Source organism: Stenella coeruleoalba, assembly GCF_951394435.1.
Source record: "Stenella coeruleoalba genome assembly, chromosome: 17".
NCBI lineage: Eukaryota > Metazoa > Chordata > Mammalia > Artiodactyla > Delphinidae > Stenella > Stenella coeruleoalba.
Window position 1 is genome coordinate 40,288,214 of NC_137163.1, and position 22,003 is coordinate 40,310,216.

The window sequence follows — 22,003 nt, forward strand, 5'->3', positions numbered from 1 at the left end:
GTCTGTGGATTAGATGGTAATACTGGATCAATTTTAACCAAAATAATAAGGGGGGTAATGGGGCATCTACATCTTATTCTCAAGTGGTTCAAAACGTTAACAGTGAGGGAATTTGGGTGAAGAGTACATTGGAGCTCTGTGTACTATTTCTGTAACTTTTATGTGAATTTGAAATTACTTTAAAATGAAAAGTTAAAAATATATAATCCTTAACTATATTCATTCTAGGATGACTTAAGTATAAAGTGCTTACCAGGGCTTCCCTGGTGGCACAGTGGTTAAGAATCTGCCTGCCAATGCAGGGGACACGGGTTCGAGCCCTGGTCCAGGAAGATCCCACATGCCGCGGAGCAACTAAGCCCGTGCGCCACCACTACTGAGCCTGCTCTCTAGAGCCCATGAGCCACAGCTACTGAAGTCCATGTGCCACAACTACTGAAGCCCGCGTGCCTAGAGCCGGTGCTCCGCAACAAGAGAGGTCACTGCAATGAGATGCCCACGCACCACAACGAAGAGTAGCACCCGCTGACCACAACTAGAGAAAAGCCTGCGCACAGCAACGAAGACCCAGCGCAGCCATACATACATACATACATACATACATAAATAAATATAAAGTGCTTACCAGACTGCCTATTGACAAGGCTACTTTCACTGTAATACACTGGAACCTTAATATAACAGTATTTCCTATAAAACAGTACTCAGTATAAAATGGGTCCAACCTCATTCCTGCGGCTAACAGAGAACTTAAACCTTCACAATTCCCCCAACTTCCACATAAACAAAAGGGAGAGATCATGAATAGATAGCAGTAACCTTGTTATCACAAGACAGCTCTACTAAAAAATCTCACCATATGCGGTTTCAGCTACAATATGGAGAGTTCAGACAAAACTTTATAGCTTATACTTGTAAATATATATAGATGTAAACATTTCTAAATTTTATTTTATTATAAACAGTCTCTAAACTTCAAAAGTGTTTAAAACACGTGAAAGTTAATATGAGACAGTAAGAAAACACTGAATAGGAATCAAACTACAATCTTAATTTCCATCATTCAACTAGTTATTGACAGAAATGATACCAGTCATGTCTATTTCCTAACTTGAAAAATGAGGCTTGATAGTCTACCTGTTTCGTGTCTCCTTAAAAATAACCAACATGTGAAGTACTTCAAGTTTCTTACATGAAAATGAAAAATGAAATGAAGACATAACAGAACTGTAACAGTCTCTGGGAAATAAGATATTCTACACAGCTAATGGTTTGCCCTGTTAACAATTTTTAAAATACTTTGGAAATTTTCCTAAACAATATTACCCTCTTCTTTACATTAAATAGGATATACTATTTAACCATTTCTTCATCAATCAGGATCACTGTTATCAACGTTGACTACTGGTATACAAGGATAACCTATAAATAGCTAACCAAGGTCCGGTTACCTAAGAACTGTTCCAGATAATGAGAAATGCTATGCTATGATGGCTTTATACAGCAGCAGAGTCAATAACCTTTCATTCATTCATTCATTCATTCAAACATTTATTCAGTGCCTAGCACGTGCCAGGCACTGCACTAGACACTGAAGATAGGTATAGACTTCAATCTAGCAGGGAGAGACAGACATATGAGAAGTAAGCATATCTAGTGCTAGGACTGCTATGCTAATTCCACGGACCTGTGCCACTGAAGCACAAAAGAAGAAGTGGTTCCTCAGTGAGGCTGGAGAACTGCACTTCCAGATATCACCACTGCCACCTCCTCATCTTATTATAATAACACTAATCCCAAGGCCTGAGGTGGTGTTCCTCAAACCAAACCCCAAGAAGCCTATGTAAATTAGGCTTGAGATTTTCCCAGGAACCTTGATTCCTAGAAGATCCTCGGCTGGCTAATCTGAAGTTATAGTCTAGTATCTTGTCTGATATTTGGAGGCCTTGCATAAGATACATGTCCAAAACAACCCTGCACACACAATTTCGGAGGCCAAATCTTGCAAAGATTAATGGACAATTAGAAGCTAAAAGTTCTAATCTTCCTTTCAAGTTCATTTTGTTTTTATTTTAAACTATTTATTGAGCATTTGTTATGTAACAGCATTTTTATATACATCATGTAATTTAATCCTCACAACCATGTTATAAAGTAGAAGTAGAAATCTACATATGAGGAAATAGCTGACTCTTAAAGTAATTAACTTTCCCAAGTGACAGAGCTAGGATTAATAGACTCAGATAAGGTCTGCCTGCTGCCTGCTTTTCGATAAATCGCTAAAGTCAACAGCCTCCATTCCACTTAAATACCAATATGGACAGATTAAGTATCTGGCCATTTATAAATATATATTTGAGAAAAGCTGTTATGTGATATCCACAGACTATTTCTAAAAGAATATATAAGAAATTAGTAAGAGTGATTCAACCCTGGATAGGAAAGTTAGGATACTACTGGCGTCAAAGAAAAATTGCACTGAACGAGTGGATATGGATGGTATACGTTTTGGTAACTTAAATGTCTTATCATCGAAAAATGATAACTTAAAAATTATATAGATGAATATAATCTTTTTGGCTTTTACGATTCTTAATGACCTGATTTCCACCAATGCTACCTTGTTTCTCCTACAAGCAATCAACAAGTAAATAAGGTGGGGTAGGAACACTATTTCAAAAAGTGATTAAAAACGAAACAAAATACTGAAATGCATGGGAATGTTGTCGTTGTTCTAAATGCTCTAATCCACATAACTGTAAGTGGTAGGTCTACAACTGTTCCCTCATACTTTGTAACGAAAATTAGATAATTTACTTGTAAACTACTTTGCATAGTGCCTGACACATAGGAAGAACTCAAAGTTAACTACTGCTTAATTAAAATTAGTTACTAGCCATGTTTCGAATTTTAAAAAGCTATTCATGCAAAGCGTTTAATTAGGTAAAGTTAAGGCTCGGGCAAGGTGACAGACGAAGGCATTTTGCCACAAATTTGTGACCAGTGTGAAAGCTCCTGTTGCCTCACTCCCCCATACACCCGAGCTCACACGCTGAGGGACACAGGGAAGGTGCAGGTCCGCCCCGAGGCCCCCCGCGCCCACCAGGGTCCCTTTCGGCCTGCTCCCCGACCTCCCGGCCGGGGGCAGTCCGGCTCGCTCACCGCAGCAGCTCCAAGCAGTAGCGGTCAGTGCCCGAGGTGCCAGGTCCGCTGACCGCGGCCACACTCCGCCCGGACCCCGCGGGCTCCGGAAGCCGCCATGCGTTCGCCCACAGGCCCCTGGGCTGCCGGCAGCGGCACAGGCCAGGGACGCCGGGCCGTAGAGGGCCCCACGCCGACAGCAGCGTGGAGGCCGCCATGACAGGGACGCCGCCGTGCCCTTCGACCTCGCGCTGTTAGCGCGCGGACACGCCTCTCCTCGCCACGCCGCGCCACGCCCCCGGCAGCTCTGTCTGCGCACCTCTTAGCGGCGGGAAGGAGACCGCGGGACTCCCGTCGGAGATGAGACAGATGTCGCTGTGGTCCCCTGCATCTGCGCCGCCGCCGCCTCGCTCCTCGGCCTTATAGGTTCCAGGAAAGCCCCGCCTAAATTCGACGGATCTCGCCCGGGTTCTCCCCTTTCCTTCCAGGTCCTTCTGAAGATGTATTGATATTCATCGAGGGGCAGTAGGAAAGAGAATAATTTGACAGTTTACTAGCTTGATTTATAACTTTTAAACCCTTATTCACATGGTATATGAGCCTCCTTTGGCACTCTTACCATCAGGCCCCTCGAATATTATCGTTGGGTCTAGTTGCCACGACCTGACTTGGTCCAAGCCAGCAGCTGCCTACATCTGGATCCCAGTAACACCTCCTGCCTCCAGATTTGACCAGATTTTTCGCGCTGCAGCCACACTTGTTCTTTCTAAAGGGTGCCTCTGATCATGACCCCTCCCTGCTTGACCAGTTTTACTGCGTGTTGGATAAAGCTCCTCCACGATAGTAGCCTGTTTTTACCTTTCAGCCTCAACCCTAGCTATCTGCATTTGTGACTCCATTTTAATGTTTCTCCTTAAACCCATGGGAGAGTACTCTTGTTGTCTGGACCTAAGAACTCTAGCCAATTCACCCTGCTTTGGTTTTACTCCCTGACACTGGCTCTCTTCAGCCTATGCAGGACCTCAGTCCCTCCTGCATAATATTCTCTTTTCTCTCTGGGCTTCTGTCCTTTAGTTCTGACAGACACACACTAGTGTTTCTGATACCAAAGTTTAATAAACCTGCTCAATTAAAAAAAATCACATCTACATCTCTAGTTCTGGCCTCCTGCCTAGCTGGACTTTTCCATCTCCACATCTTGCCATTACTTCAAAGTGTATGTCTAAAAACCAAATTAAACTAACTCCTCTTCTTAGTCTTTTTATCTGGACAGCGTCCCCCTTCTCACAACCAGGGGAAACACTTTGGAGTCACCATTACCTCTTCCTGCTTCTATATCTAATGTTATCTAACTTGTCAGGTCCTGTGAATTTTTTTATCTTCATATACTCACATCCATGGCAGCATAACTTGTGCAAAACTACCTGGATTCAGATCCTGGTTCTACCTCCTACTATCACTGTGACCTTGGGTGACAGACTTATCTTTTCTTGTGCTTTAGATCCCTCCCCTGTGAAATGGTAATAGTAATAGAACCTGCCTCATAAAGTTCTTGTGAGAATTAAATGAGTTAATATCTTCAAGGCATCTAGGGCAATGCCTGGCCCATAAATAGCACTCAAAACAAGTCATCTGTGTAGGGAAACCATGAAGAAAGGCTGTTTAAAGGGACCAAAAGGATTGTTGGGTGTCTTAAGGGAAAGTTAGACATTGTCCAGTTTATCTGATTTTATGGGGTTTTTGTGCCTTTCATTGTCTTTGAACTATTTTACAATTCTGTAAGTTGCAGAATATTGACAATAATGCAAATAATTCTTGTCCATAACTTATGCAAATTATATCCATAGGAGATTCAGTTGATTATTTTTCTATGGATATTATCTGTTTTTGCCAGTTTCATATCTATTAAGCAGATTTACTTAAGCATTCCTGACTGCCTATAGATGTCTAGTAGTTTGAATACTTTTTTTTTAATACTTCTTTGAATTGGTTGCAAAATCTTACTGGTTCCCCCACTAATTAATGAGTTAAATGAAATTTTTAACATGTGTGGACTTTATAGCTGTATGAGATCATGACTATACAGTTTTGTTAAAAATTATTTCTTAACAGTTATCATTGGCTATTATTAACTTCTCTTGTTTTATTTCCCGTACCCAATTTCACATCTTTCTGATGGACCTCTTTCATTTGTTTTCTTGTCTCCAGGACAGTCAATCTATATCAAAAAATATAGCCATTTCTAATAATTCACATAATCATAACTGCATACTAAAGATGTTATGAGCCTTTAGATATTTAAACTTGAAGGCAGAATTTCAATTAATGGCAATAGAGGAAAAGTTAAGAACCTTTAAAATTATTCTATGGATAACACACTGTCACCAATTAACATTTATTGAACATCTATTATTTGCCAATCTTGAAGTTAATTTTGTTTAGAATTATGAATACATGAAAATACTTCCTTAGTGTAATTTCTTGGTATTAAAATCAGTGTATTTGAAATATGCGTACACTTTTCTTCAATCAAGGTTATAATCAAGGCAGAAGCTCAGTGCCTAACCAAAAAATTAACATTAAGAAATGAATGCCCACAGAAGCACAATTTGTTAACTTGGCCTTTAGCTGTGGCAGTTGCTTACTCTGTCATCTTTGAGTTTATGACTCTCTTCATGGTGACTATAACTGATTCATCTGTGTAATGTGAATGAAATATAATAAAATTTATTTCCAAGCTTTAGCCCAATAAAGATTGTCCTATGGTTGTTGCTACATTGTAAAGAGCTATGCATTATTGTTCCAGAATATTACTCCACCTCTTACTTTTTCCATGGCCTCTGTTAAGAAGTGAGTTTCATTCTTTATGTTAAGAGTCAAGCTGGCCTGTTGGCTTTTATATGACACCTTGAGTATCTAAAGGGTCTGAGAGGGTCTGCACCAGACCACAGCTGGTTAAATCTCCCCAGACAAGAATACTCCACACACCTCCTCCAACTTCTCCATGGCCCTCAGGGATCAACTAACTTCTCCTCGGTCCATTTTGTTTTGTTATATGTTTTTTATTATATATATGTTTTCTTTTGCTTAAATCTCATTAAAGGAAATTTGGAAAATATAGGCAAAAGTAGGAAAACATCATGCTAAAACCTATAATTCAAAGTTACTATTCACATTTTGTATTTTCTTCCAACCTTTTTTCTATGCAGAGGCTTTTTGCTTGTTTTTACATACTGCCTGTACAATGTTATTTGATTAGCCTAATATGCTCATACACATTTTCTTATGCTATTATTTCATTCGTTTTGAAACATTTATTAAGAATCTACTCTGTGCCTACACTGTACCAGTTGCTAGGATTCCAGAGTGAACAAATACCTACCATGTCCTCAAAGAACTTATTCTTTACTGGTAAAGACATTTAAACAAACAAAAATCATCACGAATCAATATATAATTACAAAATATGATAACTGCTGTTGTATTAATAAGGAAATAGGTTCAGCTGCTCAAATAAAGACACAAAATAACACTGCTGTAAACAAAGTAGACATTATTCTTCTTTGAAGTAGCAATTTGGGTGTAAGCAATTCGGGGTTGCATGGAGATTCCAGGGTCCCAGAGACATAGGCTCTTCCAGTCTGGCTGTTCTATCATCTGAAGAGGTGTAATTCTCACCTGCGTGTCCAAGATGGCCCATTGCTAGTTCCACATGCCAGCCAGCGGCGAGAGTGAAAGGGGAAGGGGCAAGATGCCCTTCTCTTTCAGATACGAGTTCCTTAATCATTTTTGTGCCATGGCATATATGTGCTTCTTTAACTGTTAAATAATAAGATTTAGCAGTGAGTCTAATTTCAAGTTTCATAGTGGTGATGAACATAAACAATATTGAAAAACTATTTGTGATTTCATTTGGTGACAATACTTTTGTGCTTTGTTGCCTATATTCATAACTGAAGCCAATTCTAAATTTTAGTTAGCAGTTAGTAAAAACATGTAGTTTTTTTTTTTTTTTTTCCTATTCAAGGTCACAGACCCCTGTGAATTCCCCTCTTGAACACTTCTCTGAGTCTGCCATTAAGGAAACTGATTTAACCTACTAGAGGAGAAGAGGTCACGTGGAAGAAAACCAGGCAAGAGCCAAGACCAACTGCCAGACATATGAATGAAGCCCATTTGGACCTTTGTGCCCACCAGATCTCCCAGTCGAATTCCACCACATGACTGAGGCCAGGTGAACAAGCAGAAGGACAGCCCAGCCAACCCACAAAACCAGGTGAATTGATAAATCGCTGTTGTTATAAGTCATCCAGTTTGGGGTGGTTTGTTATTCCGCAGTTGAGTCCTAATGCAATTTCCATGGTGCAAAATATTTTAAATATAAAAATAGGGGGCTTACCTGGTGGCGCAGTGGTTGAGAGTCCGCCTGCCGATGCAGGGGACACGGGTTCGTACCCCGGTCCGGGAGGATCCCACATGCCACGGAGTGGCTGGGCCCGTGAGCCATGGCCGCTGAGCCTGCGCGTCCGGAGCCTGTGCTCCGCAACGGGAGAGGCCACAGCAGTGAGAGGCCCGCGTACCGCAAAAAAATTAAAATAAAAATATACAAGTGGGCTTCCCTGGTGGCGCAGTGGTTAAGAATCCGTCTGCCAATGCGGGGGACACAGGTTTGAGCCCTGGTCTGAGAAGATCCCACATGCTGCGGAGCAACTGAGCCCGTGCGCCACAACTACTGAGCCTGTGCTCTAAAGCCGAGCCACAACTACTGAAGCCCTCATGCCTAGACCCCATACTCCGCAACAAGAGAAGACACGGCGATGTAAAGCCCGCGCACCACAAGGAAGAGTAGCCCCTGCTAGCCGCAACTAGAGAAAGCCTGCACACAGCAGCAAAGACCCAACACAGCCAAAAATAAAATAAATTTCCAAAAAAAAGAGAGAGACAAATTACTTCTCTCCTGGGGACCAACATCTGCATTCCTATAAAAAATATATATATACAAGTAAGGGCTTGAAGAGATATTTGTACACCCATAGTCAGAGCAGCATTTTTCAAAATTGCCAAGCGACCCACATGTTCACTGACTGATGAATGGATTAAAAACGTGGTATACACATACGATGGAATGTTATTCAGCCTCAAAAAGGAAAGAAGGAAATTCTGACACATGCTACAACATGGATGAATCTTGAGGACATTATGTTAAGCAAAATAAGTCAGTCACAAAAGGACACATACTACATGATTCCTCTTATACAAGGTACCAGGAGTAGTCAAATTCATAGAGCTAGGAAGTAGCATGCAGAGGGAGGAATGGGGCATTACTGTTTAATGGGTACAGAGTTTGTTTTGCAAAATGAAAAGAATTCTGGAGATGGATGGTGGCGAAGGTTGCACAACAGTGTGAATATACTTAATGCTACAGAACTGTATGCTTAAAAATGGTTAAGATGGTAGATCACAGCTTTTTCCCAGTTTGTTTTTGGTTTTTCTTGTGGAATCTTGCCATGTAGAAATTTTGTAATATATTTTTATATAGTCAAACTTATCAATATTTACTTTTATGGCTTCTTTTATGTCATCATTAGAAAGGCCTTCTTGATTTTAAATTTTTTTAAATAATTTTTCTCTCTTGTTTTCTTCTAGTACTTTGGTTCCTTCTATAGGGCTTCTACAGGTCCAATTTATGTGTGTGTGTGTGTGTGTGTGTGTGTGTGTGTGTGTGTGTGTATTTATTTTGGAGGGAGTAATGTTACAAAGGCATGGATCCAACTTTTTTCTTTATACCTATCTAGTTGTCTTACCATCATTTATTCAGTAGCCCACCTTTTCCTCCTTTGATTTGAGATGCTTCCTTTTTCACAGAGTAAAGTCATGTATGTGTTTTTCGTCTATACTCTTCCATTTGTCTCTCTATTAACATTCTAGTGCCACACTCTTTTAACCATTGATGGCTTAAAATATGTTCCCATATATATCTGGTACTATTAGTCCTCATTGCTCTTATCCCCTCCCAGAGTTTTCCTGGCCATTCTTGTTTATTTTTTCATTTGACTTTTTGGATCAGTTTTTTCTACTAAAAAAAATTCTGAAGGTATATTTATTGGAATTATGTTAAATTTGTAGCTAACTTATATTTTCTCCGATTTTTGTTTTTATAAATCATTCTTAGATAAGCCATTATATTTAGTTGAATCTTTTCCCATAGCTGTGATTATTGCCTTATGATAAATTCCTAGAAATAACATGTGAGCTTTTGAGATATCTGTCATTGCCAAAATTCTTACCAAAGAAATTATATACTCCTACAAACTGTGGATGAAAATGATAGATTTATTAACTATTTTAAAAAGCCTTGCTACTCTCATAGGCAAAAAGTGGTATCTCACTTTTAATTTTCACTTATCTGATTATTAGTGAGATAGAAAATTTTTTGTTTGCTACCTATTTGTATTTAATTTTCAGTGATTTGATATTAACATCATTACCCATTTTTTGGTTAAAAATCAAAGTTTATTTCAAAGTACAACTTTCCTTATGCATTTTAATGCTGATGGTCTTAATGTTTTACTTTTCGAGCATATAAGCTTATATATGTTATGTCTATCAAATCTATTTTAAGTGTTTATCATATTTTTGTCAAATACTTTTCCAGTTTGTTTACTTTTAGTTGTTTACAGCATGTTTTACTGTATGTAATTTTTTTATTTTAAAAGTTGTATAGGACCTCCCTGGTGCTCCAGTGGTTAAGACTCCACGCTTCCAATGCAGGGGGTGTGGGGTCGATCCCTGGTCGGGGAACTAAGATCCCACACGCCACGTGGCACAGCCAAAAAAAAAAAAAACGTTGCATATATTCACTGAATAAATTAAATAATACAGAACCATTTGTTTATACTTAGAAAGACATTCCCATACAGAAGTCAGAGGTGGAGGGGAGGCAGAGCGACTATGGAGAAACCAGTAGGTGGGCTCCTGAGGTTGTCTGGGCATGAGATTATTGTGGCTTGGACTGGGATTGTAGCACAGAGATAAAAAGAGGTGGAGAGATCAATATGTAATTTGGAGGTTGACTTATAGACTGATCAATCGGGGGAGGTGATGAAGAAAAGAGAGAAATAAATCATGGCCTAGATTTTTGGCATAAGCAACTGGTGGAATGGGGGTATTTTTTCACATTCCTGAGCTAAAGAATGTGAAGTCTTTATGGAGTGATCAAGGGTATTTTGGTATATGATACTTTCCCAACGATATTCGTCAACATGTGATCCCCTTTAGCAACATCCTTAAATATGGACTGACACACCCCTCAACTCTCTGTGGCTGCCCTCTTGCAGTGAGGGCCCTCGGGCAGTTCCTGAGAGCTGGTGCTGTATGACTCACCGCCATCTTTTATTTCAACATTAGGGTCATCAAAGGAGAACTTGGTTTATGAGTGTGTGGCCTGGAATAGCTAGTCTGGAACTAATCAGTAAAAACGGCGTCAGCGGGTTTATTGTTGGTGTTGCTATTGTACAGAACAGTGCCCAGTGAAGCTTCTAGTCTGCCTTGAACTCCACAAACAGGTTCAGAGAACACCGTCATTTCAGAACATGATGGCAATGTCAGAGGAAGAAATAAAGTTCTAGGGGAAGAAAGAAAGTTCATTGCCTCTGACCCTTGCACCCCAGTACAATCAGTCTGATGCCTGTGTATGACTGCTCTCCCTTAATGACCCAGAAAAGACATCCCTGACTTCCTGCCAAAAGGACACACAGAGAGCTGCTTCTCTGAGAGCGACAGTGGCTTGCGTGGAGCTGTGTTTTCTAGCAACCAGTAGCATGTGCTAACAAGGGAAAAGGTTTACTAGAGTTAGAAATGTCATCTGTGGTCTTGGAACAGCTTTTCTGGGCAAAACTTACTGATCCTTCTAGGGAAACAGCAGTCTAGGGCTTTCAAAAATTACATTCTAGCTAATCCACAATTCTATTGCATAACCAAAGGTCACACCTGCAGGCAAATTAAATGTTTGTCACTAAGGATATTTCCATCTGGCAAACAAAATACTGTGGGATTATGCTGCTCCCTCTTCCTGGAACGTCCTTGTGTGCTGTATCTTCAAGGAGGCCATTTGGCCACGCTCCCAAACCCCCAGCCTTTGACCAGTCACCTGCTGCCTCCTCAGGTGCCCGAGAGAGAGCTATGCAGGGGGACAGTCCTGGCCAATGAACACTGTTTATTACTCTGTTTATACAAGCCCCACTGCTGAGCTTGTCTGGATCACTTCAAAGGCAAAAAGAGACATAGACAATCCAACAAAAATGGTGGGACCCAAGACCTAGATCAAAGCATAAAGCTGCAACTGCAGCTTAATTGAGTTTGTGGGTACCAGAAAAAACTCTCGAGCCCATCCTCATCACCAAAAGTCCCAATCCCCTTTCCCACCTCATAAACGTCCACTCATCACACATTGAACCCCAATTCAGATGCCTCTTCCTTTCTGAATTTTCCCTGACCGCAGGAACATCCAAGAGAAATGAGTGGTTCTTTCATTTGTGATTCAACAGCAATCTCTGTGTGTTTCTCTTTGATCACTTTACTAGGTCTTATTGTGGTAATCTGTTTACATGGCCCTCTTCCCAGTCTCCAAAAGTAGACTCTGTTTTATTCCTCTTTTTATTTCCAGTACCTGGCTGAGTGCCCAGCATTGGGAGGTGTTCAGTGTATTGTTCTGATGCCAGTGCCATGTTTTTTTGGCACTGGCATCAAGGCACCTGGTTGTGCAGTTCGTGCACTGCGCAAACATGCCTGGGAGTGGGGGTGAGTGGGGCTGGTGTATGGCGGTCTGGGGCTGCCAAGAGTGAGGGAGCCTTCCTCTCACACAGGCACAATGTGGCAGGACTGCATGAGCCCCGAGGGGGGCATCTCCTAATTTGCACCAAGATGCTGTATAGACTTGCACTCTTCCTTATTGGAAGAGCAAACCAGCCACTTTAAGAATGGCAGAATGTGAAGAAATTCAAGCTTGAAAGGAATAGTTCCCCTTGTGAAAAGTTTCCACTACTCATTTAATAGTCAACCAGTAACCTGATTTTGGAGAACTTATTGTCAATTACGAGTAAGAAGAACCTGAATGCACCATGCTTCTCAGTGTAGTGTATTTATCCTCAATTACTATTTTTTTAAATACACAACTATACAGTTTTAGTCCTGAAAGAAAGTTATCTACTGATTTTTTTTTCTGAGCATTTTAACGCTGGCTATATGCTTACTATGGACTAACACTAGAGATTGTAATCAAATTGGCCAAAGTCAAACAAAAAACAAAACAAAGGAGAAATAAGAGGCAAAATGGTCACTCTGTTAGTGCAATTACAGTTTTATCCATTTTACTCTTCAGTTTCCACTGTGGCCTCACATTGCCAATTTTTCAACGCAGAAGCTGCTGATTCTTTAGTTTGTTTGTTTGTTTCTCTCTGTGTTCTCACCCACCTACCACAAATATACGGTCAACCGTTCTGGGGATAACACTGCTAAATACTCCACAAAATTATGTCTGTGAAGAAGGAAGATAGATGGTGGCCCCTGCACAAGACGCAGACATGACCTGTCATGGTTGTCATGTGGTTATGGTGAGTTACCTCTGCACAAATTGTTTTGAATCAGAATTAAAAAATCAAAGTTTGAAAATGGTTTGCTTTTCATATATATTAGAGATGATTCCAGGTTATCCCTATGATAATGTCATTCCAATATAGGAGAGAAAAGAATGGAGTTTCAGTTTTGTACCAGAAATTGCAAATACCTTCCTAAGCCACTGTCCCTAAATCAAGCGCCCTTGTGGGAATGGCGTATTTGTGAACAATGCCATGGATAGGTAGGGGGAAATAGTACCCCAAGAGCTTATGATGTCCTTTATTTTTCTTCTTGTCTTCTTTCTTCATCTCCTCCTGTTTCTTCTCTTCTTCTTTTCTCTTTTGGCACCCACATTGGGTTGCCACCCACAACTGTTCCAAGATCAGTTCAATACAATTTGTATTTAAAGAGCATCTTTACACGTGTTTTTATCCCGGTGTCTTTCCCATTTCCACACACATTCTTCCCAGGTGTTTTCTTATCTGCTCCCACACTACTAGATTGGGAGCACCTTCAGGAAAGGAAACAAGTCTCGATCTTATTTATTTTTACTCCCTGGATTTATAGTAGAGTAAGTAGTTGCTCAATACGTCTTTTTTAAATGAAAGTTAATGAATGAAGGCATTAACAAGTGAATGGAGGTAATGAGTGACAAGAAGCCTTCCACTCTGTGATGGTTTATTTAAAAATTCCGAAACAAACATCAAAATATTAACATTTTCTAAATTAGGGTGGTAGACATGAGTATACATTATCTTATTCTCCATAATATTTTTCATATTTGAAATTTTCTGTAATATTTAAAAACCAGGATGAGTAATGAAGGTGGTAGCAGTATGCTAAAAATGCCTTTCTTCAAAGATCTCATCACTTAATTAGGGAATCGTTCCAAGAGCACATGATTGCAGAAGTCTATTGGACTGTGCATTTTTAGGAGTTGACTGGCTATCTATTTAAAAAAAAGCAGCAAATAACTCTTAACCTAGAAAAGCAGGAGTTGACACTACTTGTCCAGTTTGCAGGGTATCCTAGGAATCAGCAGATAAGCGCTTCTGGTATTTTTTAATACATATCCAGCCTATGAACTATGAAATATAGTTAATAAGAACTGGATGGATCTAGGCAGCATGGTATTGGCTAGCTATATACCTGGGGGTTGGTAGAAAGCCTGTTGAGAACTATGGAAAAATATCTCTGTTTACTCCTTCAGGCCAAACAGGTCTACTCTTCCTCTTCTCCATCCTACTCTCTGCCTGGAATATTGACCCTGTATGGACCACATTAGTAGCTGCTCATGACTCTGCTTTCTGGCTGGGTTCAGCTAGAAGTCAAAGGAAGGGAAGGAGAAGGAGGTCAGGTTGCTTAATTCCTTTGTTTCCTTCCTATAAAGTTGCCTCCAGCTGGCTGTGTTTCTCGAATAAAGGTCACTGCTCCTCTCATATAGAGTGGCAGCGCTACGACTCTGTGTCTCTGTCTCTGTCTCTGTCTCTCTCTCTGTGTCTGTCTCTTGGGTCCAGGAAACATCTCTTCTCCTCATCTCTTTAGGCCTGGGTATTAAAGGCTCATTAAGAAGCGCCAGGGGCTTCCCTGGTGGCGCAGTGGTTGACAGTCTGCCTGCCGATGCAGGGGACACGGGTTCGTGCCCCGGTCCGGGAAGATCCCACATGCCGCGGAGCGGCTGGACCCGTGAGCCATGGCCGCTGAGCCTGCGCGTCCGGAGCCTGTGCTCCATAATGGGAGAGGCCACAACAGTGAAAGGCCCGTGTACCGCAAAAAAAAAAAAAAAAGAAGAGCCAGATGCCTGCACACACACACACCTTTGAAAACAGTCCCTTTGTATATAAAACATCCCAATTAGCCTCTTCTGAGTGTGCCGTCTGTTTTCCGTTGGGAGTCTGATTAATCGAGGGCCTAGACCACACGTCCAAGTTTTACCTCTTCACCAGTGGTTAGTACCCAGGTTTCTGTCCTTCACTTAGCAGATGCCAGGAGAGAACTTCAGAAAATTACCTTTAAATACTAAACTCCTGTATATACCTGGTGTCCTCAGCTCTTTCTAAACCTTTTTTTTTTTTTTTTTTGGCTGCACTGGGCCTTCGTTGCTGTGTGCAAGCTTTCTCTAGTTGCTGCGAGCAGGGGCTACTCTTCATCGGGGTGCGTGGGCTTCTCATTGCAGTGGCTTCTCTTGTTGCGGAGCATGGGCTCTAGGGGCACAGGCTCTAGAGCGTAGGCTCAGTAGTTGTGGCGCACGGGCTTAGTTGCTCCACGGCATGTGGGACCCTCCTGGACCAGGGCTCAAACCCATGTCCCCCAGCATTGGCAGGTGGATTCTCAACCACTGCGCCACCAGGTAAGTCTCCTTTCTAAATCTTATCATCTTCTTTCCTACCACAAATTTATAGAAGCCAAAATGTTAAATTACTATGAAACACTTGAAAACATATTGTCAGCATGATATAATTACAATCATCCTTTAATAAATTCTACCTTCTGATCACTTTTTGTCACTTTGTGATCTTCATATTTTAATATACTAATATATGCAAATAATAATCAGAGGGGGAAATCTAAATATTCATTCTACCATATAATGATGAAAAGGGAATGTGTGTGATTTATTTAATTTGAAATATAACGGGGACTTCCCTGGTGGTGCGGTGGTTAAGACTTCGCCTTCGCCTTCCAGGGTGCGGGTTCAATCCCTGGTCGGGGAACTAAGATCCCACATGCCTCACAGTCATAAAACCAAAACATAAAACAGAAGCAATATTGTGACAAATTCAATAAAGACTTTAAAAAAAAGAAAAGAAATTTATGGAAAGCAGCAAACAATGGAATTATAAGTATCTGGGTTAATGTCCCTGAGGCTGGCCAGGGATGTCTGGCGATACCCAAACCCTTTAAGGCCTTCACACATGCCATTCCCTCTGCCTGGAATACTCTCCCTGCCTCTCCCACTCTTCAGCTGGCTAATTCCTATTTACCCTTCAGCATTCTGCTTCAATGTCACAGCCTCAGATAAATCCCTGATCCTAATCTAAATTAACCTCCCACCTCCTGTCAGGTCTCTCTGATAGAACCCAGTTCTTTTCCTTTTTCATACTTATCACAACATAAAGTATATATTTATATATGTGTTCATTGTCCAATGTCCATCTCACCCACGAGCACAGAAACCAGGTTTGTTTGGTTCCCGCACTATATTTGCAATTCCTAACACAGTGCCTATCCATATTAGGGGCCCAACCAATAGTCATGTAATAAATGAATGCACAAAGTTCTTAGAAAGGAAGAGCCATTGAATTTATGAATTATAACTCGATTTACACCGCTGTTATCAAAGGTGGATTATTGGCATTCCTTAAGTTCAAGAGTATGTCCCTAGATAAGTTCAAGAGTATGTCCCTAGATAAGTTCAAGAGTATGTCCCTAGATAAGTTAAAATAAATGTATTTAGATATCTACTGTAGATTTGCATTTTATGAGTCATATTTTGTTCCAGGAAGGGAAAAGCCCAGCCAAGACCTTGCCAGAAATAGTCTTTAAAAAAACATACGTCCTTTCTTAAAGTTATAATTAGATGTACTAGGGTATACCTGCTGGTTTGGCCCACACAGCTTCCTTTCTCCCTTCTTTAGGTTACAGAACCAAGGACCACCATCTGTGGCCTCTCCTGGGTTGTGCACTCCCCAACTCCAAGAGGTCCCGTTCACATACACTATAAGATGAATTAGAGTTCTGAAGCTGTGCAGAATGGTGGCCCTGACATAACGCTTTCTGTTGGTAAATTCTCCTCAACCACCATATCATTCAACCTCTGGGTCAGCTCCTTGCCAAAGAGGTGGACATGTGATCCAATCCAGTCAATCAAAAAGCTCTCTCTAGGGGCTTCCCTGGTGGCGCAGTGGTTGAGAGTCCGCCTGCCGATGCAGGGGACATGGGTTCGTGCCCCGGTCCAGGAAGAACCCACATGCCGCGGAGCGGCTGGGCCCGTGAGCCATGGCCGCTGAGCCTGCGCGTCCGCAACGGGAGAGGCCACAACAGTGAGAGGCCCGCGTAACGCAAAAAAAAAAACAAAAAAAAACTCTCTCTAGAAATCACGATTGCTTACTGTAGGACTATATATAAATTGGGATTTCCAATACTAAGAAGCATGAAAGTCTAGAGCTGCTAGGGGTTCTTTTGCCACATAACAATAAAAACCTATCTGCAAGTGAAATCAACATAGAGGAAGGCAGAACTGAAAGAAGGAGAAAATGAAAGAGATTTTTGATGATACGGGTTGATCCCCAGCTCTGCCTAAACTACCCATGGGCTTTTTGGTTATGTGATCTAATAAGTTCCCTCCCTTGCTTAGTTGAGTTTGAGTTGAACCTCTGTTACTTACAACTCCAAGAGTACTGGCTAATACAGATACATAACTGAAACCATAAATTAGGAACTTGGACCTTGTTTTCTACTTAACAGAAACTAAATATGCTACTTGTGACAACAATGATGCCATTTTTCTACCTACAGTCCTCCAATGGCTTCTCATCTTACTCAGAGAAAAAGCCAACAGTCCACATGTGGCCATTCGGTCCCTACATGGTCTGCCCTTATCTCCTCCCCACTTTCCCCCGCTTTGCTCACTGTGCATCAAGAATCCTGACCTTGGGCTTCCCTGGTGGTGCAGTGGTTGAGAGTCCGCCTGGCGATGCAGGGGGCACGGGTTCGTGCCCCGGTCCGGGAGGATCCCACGTGCCGCAGAGCGGCTCCCGTGAGCCATGGCCGCTGAGCCTGCGCGTCCGGAGCCTGTGCTCCACAGCGGGAGGGGCCACGGCAGTGAGAGGCCCGCGTACCGCAAAAAAAAAAAAAAAAAAGAATCCTGACCTTGGTGATCCTTATACCTGCCAAGCATGCTCCCACCAGAGGGTATTTGCACTTGAGGTTCCCTCTGCCTGGTACATGCTTCTCCCAGTTCTCTGTTCATATGTGAACTTCCCTCATCACCCCATCTAAAAATCTTACTTTCCCTCTCTGTCCTAGGTTCCTAGGGGTTCCATAACAAAGTACCACAAACTGGGTGGCTGATTCAACAGAAATTTATTGTTTCACAGTTCTGGAGGCTGGAAGTCTGAAATTAAGGTGTTAGCAGAGTTGGTTTGTTCTGAAGGCTGTGAGGGAGAATCTGTTCCATGCCTTGTTCCTAGATTCTGGTGGTTTGCTGGCAATCACTGGTGTTCTTTGGTTTATAGAAGCATCGTTCAGATCTTGGCCTTCATCTTCACATGACATTCTCCTTGTGTGAGTGTCTGTCACTGACTGTATCCTAATTTCCCCTTTTTCTAAGGACACCAGTCATATTGGGTTAAGACCTACTCCAATGACCTCATCTTGACTTGATCATCTGCAAAGATCCTATTTCCAAATAAGGTCACATTCACAGGTACTACGACTTCAACATCTTTTGGCGGGACACAATTCAACCCCTAACACTCTCTCATGCTATCTTATTTTTTCTTTATAGTATGTATCTGACATTATAAACTTATGTTTATACTGATTTAATGTCTCTCTCTCCCTCAGCATAAGTCCCATGAACATGTAGATGTAATATTATAACCACAGTTTTTAAAACAGTGCCTAGTATACAGGAGGTAAGTAATCAAACTTTGTTAAGTAAGTTAATACTATACAGGAAAATGGGCTCTCCTATTTTAAAATATAAAGTCTGAAACTTCTTTTTGGATAGTCAGCTATTTGAAGAAATTAATGCTTCTTAGATGGCTTTAATGTGTATATTAAGAGTCTAACACTCACTGGAGATGTCTAAAACAATATCACAAACTAGCAAATACCATTCCTATGAAAATAGAAGGGTGGATAGAAACACTCTGAGGAAGAACAGAATTTGGGAGTGATAGGTTGAGAGAGGACATGTGAGAAGTGTTAGAAGTTGAATAAGGTTAAGAGTGGTCAAGCTCTGGCAAAATTAACAGTAGCAACCTTTTTGCCTGACTTCATGATAAATGCAAGCCAGTGGCCTTCAATAGAGTTACATTGTTTCCATTACCAATTGAAAAGTAATATTAATGTGAAAACAAATTTTGCCTGCTGCAGATATTAGAAGTGCCCCCTCAGGCATTTATTGAGATGTACTATCTGTGTACAACCTTATCAAGTTGTATTATCATTATCTGTCTTTCATCTGATGCCCCCATTGGAATATGAGCTGAGGGGTAGGAGTCTGTGTCTTTGTTAGCCCACAGGCAGTCAAAAGACAAGTGATAAATTAAGTGTATATGTATTTGCAGCATACACATACACAAAAAGAGTTAAGAGCCCTTACTTACATAAGGTTTTTTAGAAATCAATAAGAAGACAGATGAGCCAATGGATCAAAGGAAGTGCAGCTGCCAGTAGGCAGGGAAATGCAAATTAAAATAATAGCAAAATTGAATTTTTGCCCATCTGCTTGGCAAAAGTTGAAAAGATTGATAACTTCCAGGCTGGTGAGGGTGTGGATAATCAGTCATTCTCATACTTCTGGTTGTGAGATAGTACACAGAACTATATGTTCAAATTCAAAATACACTGACCTTTTGACCTAAAAATCGCACTTTTAGGAATCTGTCCTACAAAAAAGGCAAGCTTCAAGATCATACATATCAATAAAGCTCCAGAATTTCAACATGGGAAAGACATAGGGGTCCCATTTTTGTTGTTGTTGTTGTTGTTGTTGTTGCGGTACGCAGGCTCTCACTGTTGTGGCCTCTCCCGTTGCGGAGCACAGGCTCCGGACTCGCAGGCTCAGCGGCCATGGATCACGGGCCCAGCCACTCCGCGGCATGTGGGATCTTCCCGGACCGGGGCACGAACCCGCGTCCCCTGCATCGGCAGGCGGACTCTCAACCACTGCGCCACCTGGAAAGTCTTACCATTTGGTTTTAAACAAATCAAGAATATGATATTTTTGTACTTCTGAGTTTGTGTAGTAAAGTTCCTGCTCTCAACAGAATTAATTACCAATTAAATAGAAAAGCAACATTTATCAAATATCAACTGTAGGCAAAGGGTGTTGTTTGTAGGGTGGTGTTGTAGGCAAAGGGTGTTGTTTGATTCCCTAGCATTCTGTTTAGTCATGACTATTTAAGAAAGTAACTCCTCAGCTTCTACCGGTCTAAACCACCCTAAACCAGTCTCTGATGTACATGAACCATTAAGCCCCAAAAGCGAGCTTAGAAGGTGAGAAGTCAAACGGGCATGCATGTAAGGCAGTAAAAGTCTCTGCTTTTGCTTCCAAATGTCACTCTGCTCCCAGCATCCCTAGTTGTTTGTGTGTATAATAAAAAGGGGAAGGTGCTACTTAGAACAAGAATTGACACAACTATTTTCTCATACTAAGGGAGTAGCTTAATATTTTATATTTATATCCAGGGAAGATACCAGGTTGGCCTCTTTGAATAGAAAAGATGACTCCTCCCACTAAAAAAGAAAAGTTATTTTTATCATACTGAAGTGCTCTGCCTAACAAAGTGAGAAAAATCTAGACTTTTCCCAGGGATAGGGAGGAGGTGAGGACCGGGGAAACAAGAGAGGTTTGAGGGGTTTGGGAGGGAAAACAAAGGCTCCCCTCGGCTAGCGGGACACCGGAGGCCACGGCCGTGCTCCCATGCGCCCGGCACGGAGCAGCGCGGGGGCTGATAGCCCTTCCCCAGCCGCTCCAGCAGGGAGTGAGGCGGGCGGTGCACAGGGCCCAGATGTTTCCACCAGATAGAGGACTACTTAACCGTGCAGGCGGTGGCCTGAGCGCCCCTGGTCCTGACAAAGCTTTTGTCAAGTCCGCCTGGGTCGGATGACTCCCCTGCCCAGCCGGCTTCCCTCCCCTTTCCCACCCCTTCCCTCTGTCAGTACCTGCTCCCCTGGAGAGCCTGGCTGGCACTGCCAGAGACCCCTCATTTGCCGCTGCCCAAGTTTCACACCAGTGAGTGTTCTTTTAAAAGACGCTGAAAGGAAATACTTCTCATTTTAATTTCAAGTTCAGGAATTAAAACCAAGTAATTGCCAGTTTGTCTCCCCCACACAGTCACTGCTTCACTTAAGATGATGACTGGCTTTGTCTGGGGGAACAATCGCAAATTCCCTCAGGAATACATTCCTTTTCTTTTTTTGTTGTTAAAGAGAAATGAAAGAAATTCTGGGGGGAGAAAACCTGCAAACGTTGTTACAAAAACTTCTAACTTTGATGAGCAGTGGAGTCCTAACTTTAGGATAAAAAAGGACCACCCAGTTTATCCTAATTAAAGACCCTAGCTTTGCATCAGAGGGTTGGTCCACAGAGCCCTTGAAAATCGTAATCTAGATCTCCAGTTACAAAAGTAAACAAGTAAACAACAAAAAACTTTGCGACTGTCTTAGTAAAAACAGTTAACATTCCAGGTAATTATAACTTGGGTTTGCATTATTCAGAATTACTGTAATACTAGGTGGTAACACCCATCTAGATAAACTAGCATTTATGTTATTAAAGTAGATAAAGCTCAGTGTTTAGGATCTAATGTTTTTTGCAATTGGATATATTTTTCTTTTCATTGTTTTCAACTTACCGATTGTATTTGTTAAAGGGGCAATTCCATTTTCTTTTTCAGAAAAACAACACGTGAGGCCACTTGGCATTTCTGGTCTATGTGCTGGGGAAATTGCAATCATATGAATTCAGTGCAGTGTATTTATTGGGGGAGGGGCATTCTGTGTTTTGTTAAGAAGAGCAAAACAGCTTAAAAATCTGTCACTTTTAAAAGAAACAGGTAGTTATTACTTGTTTAATAAACTTTTAAATACATCAAGGAGGAAGCTGACATTCAAAATGGTTTTTCTGAGTGTTTATTAAGGGAATATATTTGTCAATTCCGTTTATTCTCTAAACACTCCTTTCTCTGCCCTCTTTCGCCATCTCTGCTGAAATTACATCTCCACTTGGCTTTTTCTCCTTTACAAAAAGGAGAAGCTCACCTGCAGACCCAGGCTGCTTAACCTTCATTAATCGGCTTTCTACCTGCGCTGGCCCGGAGCTTATGAGGTTATGGTGAGATTTCTCAGCGTCTTAGGAAGACCAAAGTCCCTAGACATTTCAGTTGCTGCTTTGAGGATCCTGCTGCACCATCCGCCCTCTCTCTTCTATGACCCACTGACCTAGTAGTTCCCGGGGCAAAATGGCTGATGATCTAAGTCCAACCATATCTGGTTTCTATTGACCCCATGGAAC

At 41.5% G+C, this 22,003-nt stretch overlaps 1 protein-coding gene across 3 annotated transcripts in view; it reads right to left on the minus strand.

Moving 5' to 3' along the window:
- Positions 1 to 3,518, minus strand: part of NDUFAF6 (NADH:ubiquinone oxidoreductase complex assembly factor 6) — a 39,415-nt gene extending 35,897 nt beyond the window's left edge. For 2 of the 3 annotated variants that reach the window (XM_079901996.1, XM_079901997.1), the window contains exon 1: positions 3,163 to 3,518. In XM_079901996.1, the coding sequence (XP_079758122.1) occupies positions 3,163 to 3,359 (197 nt within the window). In that variant the 5' untranslated portion in view covers positions 3,360 to 3,518. The remainder of the gene's footprint in view (positions 1 to 3,162) is intronic. The other variant, XM_079901998.1, reaches the window with a different exon arrangement.
- Positions 3,519 to 22,003: the final 18,485 nt, after the last annotated feature.